At 39.6% G+C, this 17744-nt stretch overlaps 1 protein-coding gene across 1 annotated transcript in view; it reads left to right on the top strand.

Annotated features, from left to right (window-relative positions):
• The first annotated feature begins 3741 nt into the window (after positions 1-3741).
• Positions 3742-17744, top strand: part of LOC121509766 (rapamycin-insensitive companion of mTOR-like) — a 33671-nt gene continuing 19668 nt past the window's right edge. Inside the window, exons 1-8 of the mRNA XM_041787427.1 lie at positions 3742-3805; positions 3931-3978; positions 5688-5785; positions 12023-12087; positions 12283-12414; positions 12569-12632; positions 13133-13259; positions 15404-15573. Coding sequence (XP_041643361.1) covers positions 3757-3805; positions 3931-3978; positions 5688-5785; positions 12023-12087; positions 12283-12414; positions 12569-12632; positions 13133-13259; positions 15404-15573 — 753 coding nt within the window. The 5' untranslated portion in view covers positions 3742-3756. The remainder of the gene's footprint in view (positions 3806-3930; positions 3979-5687; positions 5786-12022; positions 12088-12282; positions 12415-12568; positions 12633-13132; positions 13260-15403; positions 15574-17744) is intronic.

The raw sequence follows: 17744 nt of genomic DNA, 5'->3' as shown, positions 1-17744 counted from the left end.
TACAAACAAGTAAAATCCACTGTGTGACAGTGTCACTGAATTATCTGTTGCATTGCCTTCACAGAATGTACTGCAAAGAGGACAGAGGTAATCTGTTTGACAGTGCTTATATACTTATGCCAAGATGGTGTCTTGAATAAAATTTTAATGCAATTTCAACCATGATTATCAGGAGCTAAAAGGGGCGATCAACTTGGAGGAAGTAATAAGACAACTTAGGAAATTAAAGAAAGAGGAGAGAAACAAACCCGAACATCTGACAGACAAAGAAGAGTTCAAGGTAAGAGCTCGAAGCCATCACTTTGGACTACATCTTGAGACAGCATCAGTACTATTAATAACATAGCCATGACTGCATCCTCGTCTAGGATAAAGGACCTGCTCACTTAATCAAGAGGGAGATGCTTTTAATGGAAGGATACCAAGGAGAGATCATAAACAAAGCAGGTGACTTGGCGGGGGAGTCAGTAGCATTAAAAAGTCAAAGAGAGGGGGAAATATGTGAACACTATCATAATACACAAGCACTACTCTATCTCTGATCATACATCCTTTTGAATATGTATACAGCTGTGGAGGAACTGGGAGGTTCAGATGGCCTGTGTGAATCTGAGTCAGACATTTATGATGATATTGGAGTTCTAGCTGAGGCTTGCAGGTGCATTGCTCTTCATGATATAACATCATTGTGTTTAAAAAATCAAACTGTTTTTTTGTTTATTTGCTGACTAAATTTAACTGAATGTATCTCTCTTTTTCAGTGTGCTTAACCTGCATAATGGTGAGCTCTGTGCATTGAATTGTGACATCTGATTACTTCAGATAACAGTTGATGAGTACTCTGTAGTCATATATTTCATGTCTTTAAATAGTTGGGGTAGATGATGACTATGACGATGTGGATAATCCCGCCATAAGGTTGTACTCTTTGTTTACTTTGTTCTGAATCACTTTCAAATGCATGTAAATTTAAAGTGCTCAGAAATACCCCCAATGATGTGTGGTAGATAGTGTTAGGGTGACACCTACTGGGAAGAATTATTATTGCAACTATAAAAAATTGTTTCTTGCTAATTTTTAAAACCTAAAAAAAAAACATTTTTTGCAGACTATTCCAAAATGTCCTTCTGTAAATACTTTTTTCAGTTGTATCTGTTCATTCTTTGTTGAGGCTGACTCATAGACTCAGGTCTGCTCTAATCACAAGAAAAGACATATTTGTAATGTTATTTCATTTTTTCCTCATCAGAGTTTCTCCTGCGCCACCAAAAAACCCTGATGGAGGTAAATATAACCAGCATTTCTCTTGATATTTCTTGAACTTGTGGCTGTTAAATCAGTTATAATGTTTGGTTTTGATCTCCACAGATGAGAATTATTATGATTATATTGATTGCCAGAGCACTTCTTTTCAAGTTGACAGGTAATGATATTGAATGAATGAATATTTTTATTTCAGTTACATTCTTCTTAACAAAACAGACATCAATCAAGATCATTTAGCCTTTCATTGTGCATAAGCAACCAAAAAAATATTCAGATGTATATGTTATCCAAATATGTTTTATTTTCTTTTAGGGTTACAGACAGTGACATTCTTTGAGTTATTTATTTTTACCCCTAAATGCACTCCAAATAAACAACTTTTACCAAACTCTTCATAGGGTTTTATCGGCTTGATTATATATCTGATTTATTATTTCTCACAGGTTTAACATCTATGTTGACGTCAGAGAAGGTATGTTCTGGAAAATCAAATTTTTAAATTTACAAAGGAGTGAGGTTGGAATATAACAGCAATTAACTCCCAACTCATTTTACTGGTGCAATTTGAAGTTGAGGTTTCTTTCAGTTCAGTAAAATGATGAATATGTCTCAGCACAGACTTCATAAATCCAGCTATGATTTTTTTTTTTTTTTTGATTGAAAAGGGATGCAGGACTACAATAAGTAGTTTTAGTTCATTGTATTTCATGTTATTTACATCAAAATATGTCAGCACAGCCAATAGTTCCAAATAAACAAACCAAACAACAACAAAAAAGCCTTTTAATTTTCCTTTTTTCCCCACAGACTGTATCTACGAGTTCAGCTAATCTCCAGTACTGTGGCATTGTGATCAACACAGATCAGCATGCAATGTTTGTTCTTCTTTGTGATTTAATATGGTTCTATATTTAAATGCTTATGCTGCCATGTATTTTTTGTTTAGATAGCATGCTTTGTAAAAATACATTTATGCGTAAAACACTTGATTTGTGGCTTAAACAAGATGTTACCAAATAGTTTTTCAACCTGATGTACTGTAAAATAACTGCAAGCTATAAAATGTGGCTGTGATTCACTTTAAAACAGTCTCCACAGCATTGGCTAGTATCAGTTAAGTGTGGGAGGTTTTTTGACTGATTAGTTCCTCTGGTATCGGCATGTTAGATAATGGCATGTTTAATGACTCATTTTTTAGAGCTTAGAGTGACTTTTTCAACAATAAAGTTGTATGAATTCTGGTTGAGGTGTGAAAAGTTAATTTCATAACCTGGGATTGAGGTCAGGTCTCTGTGTGGGCCAGTCAAGTTATTTCACACTGAACTCATCAAACTATGTTTTTATAGTCCTTGTTTTGTACACTGAAGCACAGTCGTGTTGGAATAAAAAAGGACTACAAAGTTGGAAGAATAGCATTGTCCAAAATGTCTTAGTATGAAGAAGCATTAAGATTGTCCTTCACTGGAGATAAGAGGCCTAGCCCAAATCCTGAAAAAAAAAGCCCTGTACCATAATCCCTCCTCCACCAAACTTCACAGTTGGTACAATGCAGTCGGGCAGGTAACATTCTCCCAGCATCCACCAAATCCAGACTTGCCCAGCTGACTGCCAAACAGAGAAGCATAATTTCTCACTTCACAGGCCATGCTCCACTGCTCCACAGTCCAGTGTCAGTGTGCTTCAACCACTCCATCTGATGTCTGCCATTGGACTTGGTGATGTGAGGCTTGCATGCAGTTGTTAGACCATAGATACCCAGTCCATGAAGCTCCCACCACACAAGTTTATGTGCCCGCAATAACGCCAGTGGAAGTTCAGAACTCTTCGGCTATGGAACCAGCAGAGCGTTGGGGACTTTAACGCACCATGCACCTTTGCAGTCATTGACCCTGCTGTTATTTTACTTGGTCCTCTGCTTTGTGCTGAGTTGCTGTTGTCCCTAAATACTTCCACTTTCTAATATCACTTACAGTTGACTGTAAGTTCTGACCCCCAGTGCTCTCATGTGAATATGAAGGCTTCAAAATGAAATGACAATTACTTATAAGTTCCTGGTTGGCTGGGTAATCAAATTTATGGTTTTAAAGGCCACTTGGCAAAGTTTGTTGGTGAAGCAATACTTTTATATTTAAGTTTCAAAAGACGTCCAGCCAGTATTTTCAAATTCTAACATAGTTTGACGGGGAATTCTTGGCAAAGTTTCCAAGATGGCATTTGGTAAATTAATCAAATATACATCGTCTATTATAATAAGTAAACGATTAAAGATTAAACCATCTCCAATATGCTTGGTGCTTGCCTCTTATCTTCATTTAGCAACACTACTGCTTCCAGATCAGATTTATCATTGTATCCGTGCTCAGATTAAGCTGGTATTTCGGATGTTCCAGCTGATCTCGCATCCGTAGGTGGCCTGTCGGGACTACCCTCGTTGTCTGTTTTCTCGCGAGAAGCCGCGAAGTTTCCGGTGTTGTGTATGTTCCTGGAAACATGGCGGCCAGCTTCCGCGGCCGTCCTATCCGGAGTCTTCGGATGCGAGGTAAGAGTGAAAAACTCGATTCACTGATGCTTGTAATAGTGAGGTATTGCAAAAATAGATTTCCTGAGGCACGTGATGGCATTGGCGTGATCCCTCAGCATGTCCGCGTTGTGTGTTTTTGACAGGTCGGAATGACAGCGGGGAAGAAAACGTACCGCTGGATCTGAGCAGAGGTAAGAGAGGCTTCATCACATCACCCTCAAAGCGATTATTGTTCAAAATGGATGAAGAGCTTTTCAGCAAACGCCAGCCTCTTGAAATAAACACCCCCTTAGTCTGTGCTCTCCCCCGCCGTAGCTATTGTCACATAGCTGGTTTTCCCATTCTGTTTCGTCTTGTAACACTGGTCCCGATATCATAATAACAGCGAGCTAACCAACTAGCTGAGTTAGCGTTAGCTAGCTGCCACGGCTAACCAGCCATGACGACGCTCTGTTGTTTTGACTGGTGTGAGTGGGCAAGATAGCCTGTTATTTAGCCAACCAAACATAAGTGCAGTAGTCATGCATTGGTCATCGCTGGCTGTAGGAGAACTCTGGGTTGAATGTTTGCTGAGTAGCATTCAGACAGCACAGCACAGGCTGCGCAGGGTGGTTTTTCCAGTGGCAGGCTGATACACAGCTGCACAGCCTGTTCAGATTTACTCCCACAGCAGCAACACAGCGCACCACTTTGTTAAATTGGAGCAGAGGTTCTTTGTATCAGTGTTTAGAGGAAACACGACACTCTCTGGTGTTTGTGACAATTTGATAAACTCTGAGATATATGGCAAATGAAATGAATGCAGAGTAAAAGGCCAACAGTATCCTTCTCCCATTGGCCTTCTCCATAAAGGATGGGATGCGCTCAATCTGTCAGCTGTTTCAGCGTGACTTTACAGGGGAAATACAAGATGGATATTGTTCAACCTAAATATTTTGATTTTTCACAGATAGCATGCTTAAAAGCTCTAATTTTCTGTGTCATATCCTTAAATATTAGGTTGATCTTTGTCTCTCTCTGCTCAGGGGTTAAAAATCCTGAAGCCACAAACTGGATTTTCTTTGACAAAAGTTGTTCTTACATTCACATTGTTGCAAGAGTCACATTTCGTTCAATTTAGCTGAACTGCATTTGCATCCATATGCATATATATGTGTAGTAAGATTACGATTAATGCATCATTGTCTTAAGAACATCTGCTTGTGTCCTGTACATTTGTAGAACATATACCACACCTAAGGTTGTCTGAAAAGGTGCATTAATGCTTGCTCAGTGTCTACAATTTTACCAACATGCTGGCTGTTTAGGTTCTAAGTACTTGTATCTCTTCTGTGCAGAAGAAAACATTTAAATTTGTTACTCATTTAGGTGGAGTACGCATTTTTGCAAAGTGATGAACAATGTCAAGTGTTTTTAAGTCATCTCTTACACTTTTCATATACTGAGGTATTAAGGATTAATACTGACAGGTATAACTAATGGACAGATTGATGCTTAATCCGGATCATCCACTGGTAAACATTTGAGAAGTTGGTCTATTTGTAGCCTCTGCAGGATTTACCTCTTAGTTGGAACTGGTTGCCATGCAAACTACAGTTGAGGCATTGATTCTTGCCAAGAAAATACTCTGTTTTTAAAAGCGTTTGTCTTTAGTGAAGAACTGTAAGTGTTACAGTAAGCCCATAATATTTAAAAGGAACTGAAAACAAAAACACTTCCCTGATCATGTTGTGTTTTTACTGTCTGTGGCTTGTTTTGACTGTACACACTAAATTAGAGTCACCAGATAAACCAACTTCCTTCCTGCAATACACCAAATACGGTTCATTGACTGATGTTATGGCAATATGTTTTAATGCCTGCCTTGGTTACATTGTATTTTCCTGTCTTTCTCCTGCAGAGCCATCCGAAAATTTCCGTGAAATCCTACAAAATGTGGCCAAACCACACGGAGTCAGTAACATGCGAAAACTTGGCCACCTGAACAACTTTATAAAGGTAAAGTCGCCAGGAATGTTTTATCTCTGTTTTTGGTCGTGTTTCAAACGCTGATAAATCATATACGTATTTTTTTCCCCTAAAGTTAGCATCAAATTCCAGTAGAGCTGAGACCACAGACACAGATTTTCAATGAGGTTGAGTCACTGTTCAGATATCTGTAAACTCTGCCGAGCTGTTATCCCCTCCGCTGTAGTGTCACCTCAGACTATTCTGTTTTTTCCCTCTTGGGTGTCAACACTACCAGGCCCAGCTGTGTCTCTCATTGTGTTGCACACAGTGAATTTAACAGGAGCTTTAGGGATGCTATACTACTTAGTGTGCATCAAGGGCAGCTTTCTGAGTTTAAACCCTTGGCTTTCCATGCATAAGTATTGTTCTTATGATTGTAATCCTTCATGTTTTTTAGGGTTATTCTAAAAGCTTTTGGTGCATGGGTGTTTTTGATAGCAACAGAGAAGATTTCCAAAGAAATCCTGTGTTACTTAATTCATTAAAACAATGAAAAGGTCACGTGTCAACCTAAACATAGAGATCATGAATAGAAGAAGCAGTCCGCTGTGATTCACAGATTTATTGTTTGCGAATTGAGGACTAAAGTTGAGTTGTGCTCTTGTATTGTGGACTCTCAGTGTGGACAGTTGATTCTTTTTAAACACTTTCTAAAAACAAGTGCAGCTGGAAGCTGTTTTCATGTGTTAACTGTAGTGTAAGTGCTTTTCTAAATGCTGACATGCCCTGTGTCCGCTTTGTTATGGACCAGTGATCGCTGCAGGGTGTTTTTCTGCCTTCCACCCAACAGATTCTTGCTTAGTCTCTAGCCTTCCTGTTATTTTTAACAGGAATAACACCACGTGGAAAATGAAAACATGACTTGCAAAATTGAATGCTTGAGTATAATAGGAGAGCTTGTGCTCCCTGTTGTGATTTGAGGTAATTATTTTTAATCACCATCCACTTATGCAGGAATATCCAAACCTTTAATTCAGCTGTCAGACTCAGTATCCCTGTCTGCTGATGGACAGTTTTTGATTTTTCTCACCGCCTTGTAATCATCTCTCACGGACTTGTTTTATTCAGCTTCTGGTGCCTGCTAAGCCAATCAGTGTTGTCCTTGCTCAGCTGGCACAGTAGTGGGCTCAAAGCTGAGTCTAATCCGTACACCTAACTCTTTTGTTTACAACTGACAGAAGGTTAAAAGCCCTGATGTGTATGTGTGTTTACGTCTGTCGGAGCACCATGCCTCTGATTCCTTATAAGGGTTCCAGGACAGTGAGGGTGACCTAATCCCCCCACCCCACCCCACACTCCCCTCCCTGTCTCCTCTCCCCTCCTGCCTGCTTGGGCTCTGACATCACAGCTGGTTCAAAACAACCCCCTACTCACCATACTGTGTTACCCAACCCATTCTGCACCCTCTCTCCTTCCTTTGCTCCTCTTTCCTCTGTGAATTATGATGATGAAGCACAAAATTCAAAATTTATTATACTAGAGAAGAGATTTTCAGGATGGATTTGTTGTGGTAGAGCTAGTCTGCCTTAAAGGTGTCTGTAAGGAAGGTAGCAGCTCTGAAATGGCAACCTTGTTTGTCCTAGGGAGGGTGCTGACACATGGGTCTCAATTTGATTGTTTAAGATACGAACAAGCAGGATGCACTCAGGACATGAAGGACATGAACGACACAGAATGAGAGAAACTCTTTTCATTAGCACTTGCCATGCTTTCATGTGTGTTTACATTTTTGACCTATCAGATGGAGCCAGTAAATAAAATCACCGTGTATTCACATCATTTATCTGATCCATTGAAGGCTCAGTTTGATATTATCTAACCTCATATTAGTTGGTGTCAATTAAGTTACAGCTGCAGGGGTAGCTCGTGATGGCTGATCACAGAGAGAAAAAATGTTGTTGATCGAGACCCAGTGGTTAAAAAAAACCCTGATGTTTGGAGTTATTTTGTTTGAAGGAAAGGTGAAATGTTATTATCAGAAGTACTGTGTAAAAAAGAACAGCAAAATCAAAGAACAGCAAAATCATGTGTAATTAGGCTGCTCATGCTGCACAGGCTGAGTTTTACATGTGAGGAAGAGATATCCAGCTCATATTGACAACGCTTCTAGATATCCAAAATAGAATGATTGAGTGTAAGATTCAAACCTCAAATCTGAGTCTTAAGGCTTTTAGAGGCGAGTGTGGGTCAAGTTTCAAGCTGCATGACCAACGCAAGTCTAAGACTGATGGAACAAGGAGAAGGAGAAGGCCTTTATTATTAAGAGCCTTTATAAAAAGGTCACTCTAGGGGCACAGGTGGTCTAGTGGTTTAAGACACACTCCATGTACGCGGTCGGCCTGGATTCGAATCTGGCCTTTGGCACTTTGCTGCATTTCCTCCCCAGCTCTTTCATCCCTGTTTCTGATTCTGATTCTATCCACTGTCCCCCACTATCAATAAAGGCATTAAATCCCAAAAATGAATCTTTAAAATAAAAGAAGATCAATCTAAGGATTATATGAATTGATATTAGAATAAAAACAAAGAATTGTTCTGAATCAGAGTATCAGTTTAAAAAACAAACAAACAAACAAAAAACCAGTCCTTTTGTGGACATGGGTGAGCCCTGCCAAAATTGCCCTTTTGGGATCAATAAAATTGTCTTAATCTGACATATGGTGGGAGAGGGTGGGAAGACATGCAGCCCTGGACTAGGAGGTGAACCTGCAACCAGTATGAGGACTCTAGCCTCTGTATAAGGGTGCCTGCCCTACCAATGGAGCCAAACTTGTACCTAGAATGATTGCCCATTTAAACTTGTTTATATTCCTCAATTTGTGAAATGCCACTGCTAGGGTTGTCAAAAATTGAAATTGTTACAAGTGAAGATCAAACAAAATTGATACCTGTTTTTATATCCTGGCAACAAAATTGGCAGCCCCAGGATTCTAGGCATTTATAAGGTTTATAAGTTCTAACGTCAAAAATTGCAGGCAAACTCTTACACATCGTCAAAGAATGCACTCACACTAGGTCTGGCCTGGGCATGGATATGTCATCACATCGTAATATGACACATGCAGTTTACAAGATGCTGGCTCTCACAGAGTCAGCACAATGGAGAAATAAAATGTATGCACTCATGAAAAAGAGATCACTCTGCGCCAAAGCCCAACTCTTCCACCTGTGTAAGCGTCAATGAAGTGCACTGTTCTTTTGCATAGTATGGAGCAGAGTAGGAAATGTACTTGTTCTCCTACCAGCCTCTAAGCCTAGTGGATTCAAAAATCTCCCAGCCACTTAAGCTTTTAACAAGCAGTGTAATAAGATGAGGTATGAAATGTAAATCAAAAATTATAATATTTAGTTTAAGAATTTAGTATTCAAGACCTTGCTTCTCAGTCAAGATCTGTAAATTAAGTGGGAGTTTGTGCACCAAAGATCCAAATTGTTGCTCATTTTAAGCTGTGTTTTAGACCAGTTCGTCCCATGCCCACCCAAGCAAACCTTTGCAGCGTGACACACGGGTAGGGCCACAGTAAACAATTCTTTTTGTAATCAAGTATTCTTTTGATTCTTGTGGCGATTAATCAAGTACTCTAAGTTAAATAATTACATTAGATTATGCCCTATTTAGGGTTATAGGGATTCTCTCCGAGGAAATTTTTGGTTCTTAAACTTTATTTCTTCTATTGTAGTTTATTTCCATTTTCCAATTTGTCATTAAAGTAAAGGGACACTTAATCATTTTAAAATTCTCTACTTTATGCATAAATCTAATATTTTACATTATAGCAAGATTAAAGCTCCATGGATGGTGGTCTGATGATGGCTGAACGGTGAACCTTTAGATTACAGGAATATGGTCCATTTATTAAAGGGGGTTCACTTTTAATTTTTGCACATTTGTTTGTGAGTTCATCCACCATAAAAATCTGACCTTTTAAGACCATCAACTGACATGGAGAACACATTTTAAGGGATAAAGCTGCTTCTGTGACCTGTTGAATCCTGACTATACGATGATGAACTTTAACCTGTTTCGTCTCAGTCAATGTTCGTGGCAATAGCGTGTTTCTATCTAATTGGTGTCAATTCATTATCAATATAAGTCTTATCAAATTATTCGGGATGCTGAAAATTTTTGAAAAATATGCTGCAATCAAGACGTCAGTGCGCTGAATTTAACTAATTTAATATTAAATGTTTAACGTGCGCACATGGGAGAGAGAGAGAGAGGGAGAGGGAGAGAGAGAGGGAGAGAGAGAGGGAGAAGAGAGAGAGAGAGGAGAGAGAGAGGAGAGAGAGAGAACCAAAACTGGACTTGAATCGTGATGCCCGACGGTGTTCTGTGAAACTGTCAGGTCAATCAGAGAAGTTTATGAAATTCCCTGAAGTCTGCAGACACAAACTGAGCGCTCTCTCACACCAGCGAGTCATGCAGGCAGCGCGTAAACTCGGAGATCTGCGAAGGTTCAGCAGTGCAGGCGTAGTGCCATATCTGCCATGAAGCCATAGGCAGTGCCTGTAAACATCACTGCATCAACTTCTCTTCCCTCGTGATTTTCAGGCCTCATATCATGCATGGTACGTTACAGTAACAGCGAAAATAAGTACATTGTGCCACACATATAGTTGTCTGTGTGAAACACAGCACGCCGTGCAACACACGGCGCAATGTCCACGCTTACAGCATGGGCGTATATGGATATATGGGTGATTTAAGCGAAGCCTCAAGGCAGATAATTTGCCTTGAGGAATTTTTTGAATCGAATCACCCTAATAATTCGAGGAATCGTTCCAGCCCTAGTAGAATTGTATAATTAATTAATTAATTAATTAACTGTTTTATTATGTTTTTAGTCAATATGTGCAAATCTAATTTTAGCAGCCTTGTAGCAGAGAAAGCCTCCCACCCCTGTCATGCCCCCAGGGTGTCTCAGACTCCAGGTTGAGAACCAATCCTTTGGATCATTAAAATAACAGAGCTGGTAATATTTAGAATTAGGTCGTATCAAAGGGTACTGATGTTTCTAATACTATGACAAGCTTAGTTATTGCTTTATTACACATTATAATAGCACATTACAGTTTATTAGTTTATTGCATGGTACCATTGTTCAACGTTGCAATGATAATATGAAGTGCAATAAATAACCAAGAAATAAAGTGTGCATGCTAGCGTCATCTCACAGTTTCTATTCTTATAAGCTGTTCTTCCTGTTTTACACAGTACCTGTATTTGAGTCATGTACCTTCTGAGTCCAGCATACACTTAAAAAGTTGTTTTTTTTCCTCTGCAATGCTGGCAATAGTTAATCAGAGGGTAGCTGAGTGCATCATAATGGTGTGTAAGCATTCCCATTATACCAGACCGGACTGTCCTGTTACTTAAATCTATGCTGGCTGAGTGAGAAAGCGTTTATTTACAGGAAATGCTTTTCTTGTTTGCTGAAATACATTCTTTTGTAATGTTTTTTTTTTTTTTATGCCAACCCTCTTGATAATGATTGAACTGTGATTAATTACACAGCCCTACTTTGTACATACAATGCATTGCAGAGTGAGTTGTCAGCTTTGGCCTGCCAGTTGATGCAGACTGGTGTTGTAGGCTTCTTATAATGATCTGTTGTGATGTTCAAACAGTTTGAGTCTTGTATACAGAAGCTGTGCGTGGGCTTCTGTTAATGATGCAGCACCTGCTGAATGGGAACTGCTAAGAGTGGCAATTCATGATGAAAAAAGAGTACAGTGTCAGGCCTAATATGGTGCAACAAACAACAACAGTGTACAAAAAAACAGTTCTAGTCAAGCAGTTGTTAACTTCTGGACAGATGTCATCATCTTTAAAAAAAACAACAAAACACAAATACACAACAAATGTTGGCAGTGACACGTCATCACTTTCTACTGCACCTGTAAATGCATGGCCCCAAGTTACATTTGTGTAATTACAACCTCCATCCACCACCAGAGAAAGTAAAACATCATCTAGTCACGACTCACGTACTCCAGACAAGTCAGCTTGTAGCAGACAAGTGGAAAAATACAACAAACACAGCAGCTCCTGCAGCACCTAGCAGTAAAGTGTCATGCTGCTTGTTAGTTTGCATAGGCTTTTTGGTGCCTGTTATGTGATCTATCTAATAAAAAATGCTTTTATTCTGGCACATTTCCTGTTTAGGCTTCTTTATCCTTCACTAAGTCCTTGTGTTTAAATTTTATTCTGTCCCTGTGTTGCAGCTTCTATGCAGCATAAGCCACCGTGAGGAAAATTTTGGGTACACATACGAAGAAATCATCATTTGGTAAGCTTTTCATCAAGATCCTAAGAAACATGAATTTAATGGAATTATCATTGAAAAGAAGCAGGAATATAGAGTAACAGTATATTAAAAATAGCTTGTAAAGTTTTAGTCAGTATTTTTACATGCCAAGTGAGAAGGGCTGGACTATAATTGTTTTTGTTTGTTTGTTTGTTTGTTTGTTTTTTTTACCCCCAGTTTGCGACTAGCTCTATTAAATGAAGCTAAGGAAGTGCGTGCTGCAGGGTTGCGGTCGCTCCGCTACCTCATCAGAGACACCAGTGTGCTGCAGAAGGTCCTCAGACTACAGGTGGACTATTTGATAGCCAGGTGAGATTCTGCTTTAACTGCACCAGTCAGCTGGAAAAATGCAGTCTTTCTTTTTTATCACAGGAAGTATCTGAGTATTTTTTTCTTTTGATCCCTTAGATATTTTTAGTTTTTTTATTGCTGATGTCTTTATAATGTCTTTGTACTTATTTAGATGCATCGATATCCAGCAGAGCAATGAGGGGGAGAGGACTCAGGCTCTCAGACTGGTTCGAAAGGTAAATTAAAACATGTTTTTTTTTAAATTTGTTATTGGTTCAGAGACTGATGGGAAAATTTACCCCATGCCATCACTGCTCAGCCCTTTTTTTGGCCACCAAATTGTTTGGTTAGCAGCAGTGTCAGTGTGGGTGGGTTGCACGACTCTGCGGGTGAGGCTATTTATAGCTCTTTCTGTAGTTTACTGTAAACTCTCTTCACACACCCACACTTACAGTCTAGCACACATAGAGTCAGGGTCTGGTTTCAGCAGATGACTATCAGCTAGCAAGGCAGAAATGCAAGCTCTGTGTTCCTCCCATGACATATAGCTTGACCTCTTATCACAAAATACATTTCTTTCATCCCTCCTTAAGTTACTTATTCTGACAAGTGTAAAATTTGAAATATTTCAGTTCTTTTTGCATCTTTGTCCAAGTCTTCAAAAAGCAGCCTTTAAAAAATATTTTTTCACCTCTATTTGTCCTAACTTTGATGACTCATATTCCCTTCCCTGTAGATCATCACTGTCAATGCCATGCTGTTCCCAACCTCTATTGCAAACTCTCTCATTGCTGTGGGCACTGATGGGCTTCAGGAGAGAGACCGCATGGTCCGTGCTGCCATCGCCATTATCTGTGAGCTAGGTGAGTACTGGAGCTTTGAGGATTTTTTTCAAACTGGGCTTGGAATCACAGGTATACGATATACAATACTTTGCCCTTTTCAGTTCTTGGTTTTCACCGCCACACATTTCTGTTCTTTTATCTTTTATAGTACTAGTGGAAGTTTCACAACTTCAGACACCTGCAAATATGTTTCATATCATGCCATAACGAGCCCACATGAGCCAGTCAGATTTCAGCCAAAACAAGGATCAGTCTAAATTGGAAGTTAACTCTTTTATCACCCCTCAGTATTTAAAGTATTTGGCCCTGTCTCACTGCTGTCTGTGCTGGGCCAGACATCAGCATGATAACCATCCATACAGCAACTACTGACAACAGACATTGAAAAAAGGCAGCCCTAGGTCCACTGACTTGGAATGGGTCAGCCGTTCAGGAGTTCGTCTAAACTTCCTAATGGCCACCTTGCCCTTGCCCTTGCTTATAATGATGCATCACAGTGTCTGATTGACTGAAGGATATAAAACCAGCTTAGCAGATAAAGGGCAGACTGGTGTATTCATGCACCACAGCTTGGTGTCAGTTTCTCATCTTATTGCATGTTGTCACTACTTTATACCTGCATTTTCCTGTTCTTCTTGTATCTCACAATCAACATCTTGATTTATTAACCTCTATTCATGTTACCCACTGTCATGTCAAATGTTTGAAGATGAGGAGTTTTGAAGTGGTGGTGGGGGGGGGTGGGGGGGTGGGGGTGGGGTGGGGGGGATTGCCAGGGAAATCTTTTCAGATCACTGGTTATTTTATCTTCAAGTCCATAATAGGATTTGGTAGTATTCATTTATTAATATTTAACTTTCCAAAATTATCCTGCGATATACGATATTACTGCAAGATGATTATAATCACATTATACAAGCAGTAAGTTCATCTATGCTCTACTGACGTGTACAGGACATGACTCTACACAGTCTCTTCTGTAAAACAACTATTTAACAGAGCCTTAAAACACAGTTGAGACTCTTAAGCCCATTTCAGACTGGGAGTGTAACACGTGCATCTCGACCGCGACACGCCTGGATTTTTAGTTTGATTGCGTGTTAACAAGTCAGGGCTTTCAGACTGCCTGCATGTGCACCCAACTCGTACGGCTCAGGCACGGAAAATTTAGAGGTTCAAAATCTTACCTATTTTTCCCGCGCACTGCGTGTGGCTATGGACCATATTAGACAGGAAAATGATAAATGGAGAGCCATATTTACATCGTTGTAGCACATATGCGCATAGAATATGTTAACAATGTGTTTCTTGATAACCCCGAGGAAGGCCACAAGCATAAATGCGCCTGTTTGATAAAGTTGTTCTGTAAAGATATACTATTAGTGAGACTTTTTGTCTCCACACTGGTAGAATATGTCACAGGAAAGTCAAACACAGTATGTGCTTTTCTGGTTGGTGCTTATTCAGGGGGTTTATTCAGGTAAAACTTATGAAGGACAGGGCTTTAAGAGCGGGAGATTCAACTGACACACAGCAAACTCGCACCCTGCGTGAAAGCTGCACCGGCCGGAGCCGGAGCAGACACGCAAACAAAACTAAATATTACCATAGACTGCATAACTACAAGCTGTACATGTTACAATCTGACCTTAGAGAAGTGCAGTGCTGTAAGGCGGTGCCATTGCCTAATGCATGAGTATGAATGCATCTAAGCTGTGAATTTTAGACAAGTTCTTTTGCTTAACAGATTAGGTCTACATCATTGAAAGAAGTTTAGTTTCCACTTTTATTGCATCTTTAAGCACAGAGAGTGCTGCTGCTGGAAACAGACACACTCTTAAAGCATTTATTAGAAACGTGCAAACGGCACAACAGATTTATTAATGATGGTAATTACAAGGCTACTCTGGCTATTTTTGAACACACTAGGCTAGAATATTACCGTATTACTGCCCAACCTTTGTGCATATTGGTCAGTGGAGTTAGACAGTGGTATCATATGTCAGAACATCGATATTTTAGCAGATCAGTAATTGCCTCACTTCTGTTTAAAGCAGACACCAAAGCCTAAAGGAATAAATACAGGAATATCTTGTAAAATAAAGAGTTTGTTACAAGGAAATGTAAAAATCTTTTAATTTTCCTTTGCTGCTGCCTTGTAGCTCTGAAGAACCCTGAGGTGGTTGCCAAACGTGGCGGTCTCAGCACCATCCTGAAGAGTGTCATTGACTGTCAGCTGAGTCGCATCAACGAGGCTCTGATCACCACCGTCCTTCATCTACTCAACCACCCACGTACACGCCAGTATGTGCGTGTTGATGTCGAACTGGAGGTAAAAACACACTCAGAGATATGAATTTAGATGGATTTGCTGTGAATATGAGTCATAGTGTGAGGAGTCATCCCTGTTGGAACTAGCAGGTGCAGTTTACTCATCTCTTTCCCATGGAGCTTACAGTGAAGCCTCAGTGTCTGAAAACAGACACCTGTGACAGCAACATCTCATCACCACAGTAATAAAATCCACATGAAAGGGACATGAGATCTAAAGCAGAATAACTTTGATTACTTCAGGTTGTTTCATGGGAATCGTTAAGAATCTTAAACAGTGAAGGACTCAGCACACTGAGTCTGTTGTAACACATCTTAAATGAAATGTCATGAAACTTGAATCAGTGAAACTTCACTGTAAACACCATGGTGTGATGTGTGCTGTGTAGAGATGCCAGGTAAAAAAATCTCTCATTTGATTGAACTGTCAGGCATACAAGCATCCAAATGCTTGGACACAACAGATAAAACCTGACTTCTGATGCAGAATAAGGCTCATGTTCATGTGCCTTTGTTTTGCCATGTGTTTTTGTTTTTTGATGCCATTTTATATCCACAAGTAGCTTAAAAGGAGGGGAAATGAGTAGGGGACATGGGGGAACCACAATCTGTCAGAAGAGCATTTTTGCACATCTTTTTTACAGGGTGGCTTCAGGGTCTTAAAAAGTATTTAGGTCTTAAATTTTGTAGTGCTTTCAATTCTTGTATTTGTCAAAAGAGGTTTTAGGTTATTGTTTCTTCTTTTGGTTTTACATTAAGATTAAAGCACAAGTGAGACACTTAAACTCAAATTGCACACTTGTCTATCTTCTGGCCTGTTGAGCTACCAGTGTGTCTTAAAAGCTCTGCTGTGTCCCTGGCTAGTAAGTTATGATCATGTGAGCCATGCATGTAAATGATGGTTAAATGCAAGTTTTCTGAGAAGTGGTTGGAGGAGAAGGTGTTGGAGCTATAGATGGGGCTAATACTTGTTAACATTTTACAGGAATTTGCAAATAAATATCAGCAATTCAGGGAATCTTTTGCCTAGTGTAATACAAGCACAGCCTGTTAATGTTAGCACTGCTAGAATCTCAAAGAAAGCTTAATTGGCATACTACAATAACAAATATTGTCCACATTTTCTTGTCTATGTTGTCACATTTTTATCTTACAATTTGCACAAAAAGCACATAACCGCCACCAATGTTAGTGGCTAGAAATTGAAGATGCAATGAGATCTTAAAAATATCGAGAGGGTCTTAAGGAAGGTGTTAAAAAGTATTAAATTGTATGCGATATTTTCTTTATATACCATGTTTAATTGATTAAAAATAAAAATGGCAACAGCTTTAGTTCTGTGTAAAAAATTATGCAACTAGACACATGAAGCTTGCCTAATAAATTATGTTGCTGCTAGCAAAACCACAAAAGTAGAAAAAGCACTTTATTTGTCCATCACATGAAACATTCAAAAATACTGATAAGCAATATCTTTGTTCAAAGACTCAAAGATGTAGAAAATTAATAAAATGCCAGAGTATAAAAAATACAACTTTTATCATGTCTTTACCTTTAAGGTTTTTTGAAGTGTTGTTTCTTGGCTTTTTGTGTTTATTTTGATAGGAAAGTGGATAGAGTAGGAAATCAGGGACAGAGAGGAATAGTGGAGGGAGACATGTGGGTAAGGAGCCACAGGTCAGATTTAAACCCGAACCGCCCAAATGGAGAACAAATGCCTCTGTATACTTGGCATGACGTAACTGTTAGGCCATCTAAGATTGTTTTAGAGCATAAATGTTAAATTGGCTGCACAGTGGCGCAGGGGTTAGCGCTGTTACCTCACAGCAAGAAGGTTCCTGGTTCACTCCCCTATCAGGGCCTTTCTGTGTGGAGTTTGCCTACCCCCACCCCCGTGCATGCGTGGGTTCTGGGTCTCTGGCCACCAAAAGACATGCTTGTTAAGTTAATTGGTGACTCTATATTGGCCGGAAGTATGCCTGGTTGTTTGTCTCTCTATGTCAGCCCTGCAATTGAATGGTGACCGGTCCAGGGTTAACCCACCACTCGCACAACAACCCTAAATGGGATAAACGGTGTAGAAAATGGATGGATGTTTGTTAATTCAACAAACTGTGAGGATAGAAAGAATATCAGATTCATGTCTGCTTTCCATATGATCTAGCCGTACTT

This window comes from Cheilinus undulatus, linkage group 5 (assembly GCF_018320785.1).
Source record: "Cheilinus undulatus linkage group 5, ASM1832078v1, whole genome shotgun sequence".
NCBI classification, from domain to species: domain Eukaryota; kingdom Metazoa; phylum Chordata; class Actinopteri; order Labriformes; family Labridae; genus Cheilinus; species Cheilinus undulatus.
The sequence above is the reverse complement of the archived record's forward strand: the minus strand, read 5'-3'. Positions and strand labels throughout refer to the sequence as shown.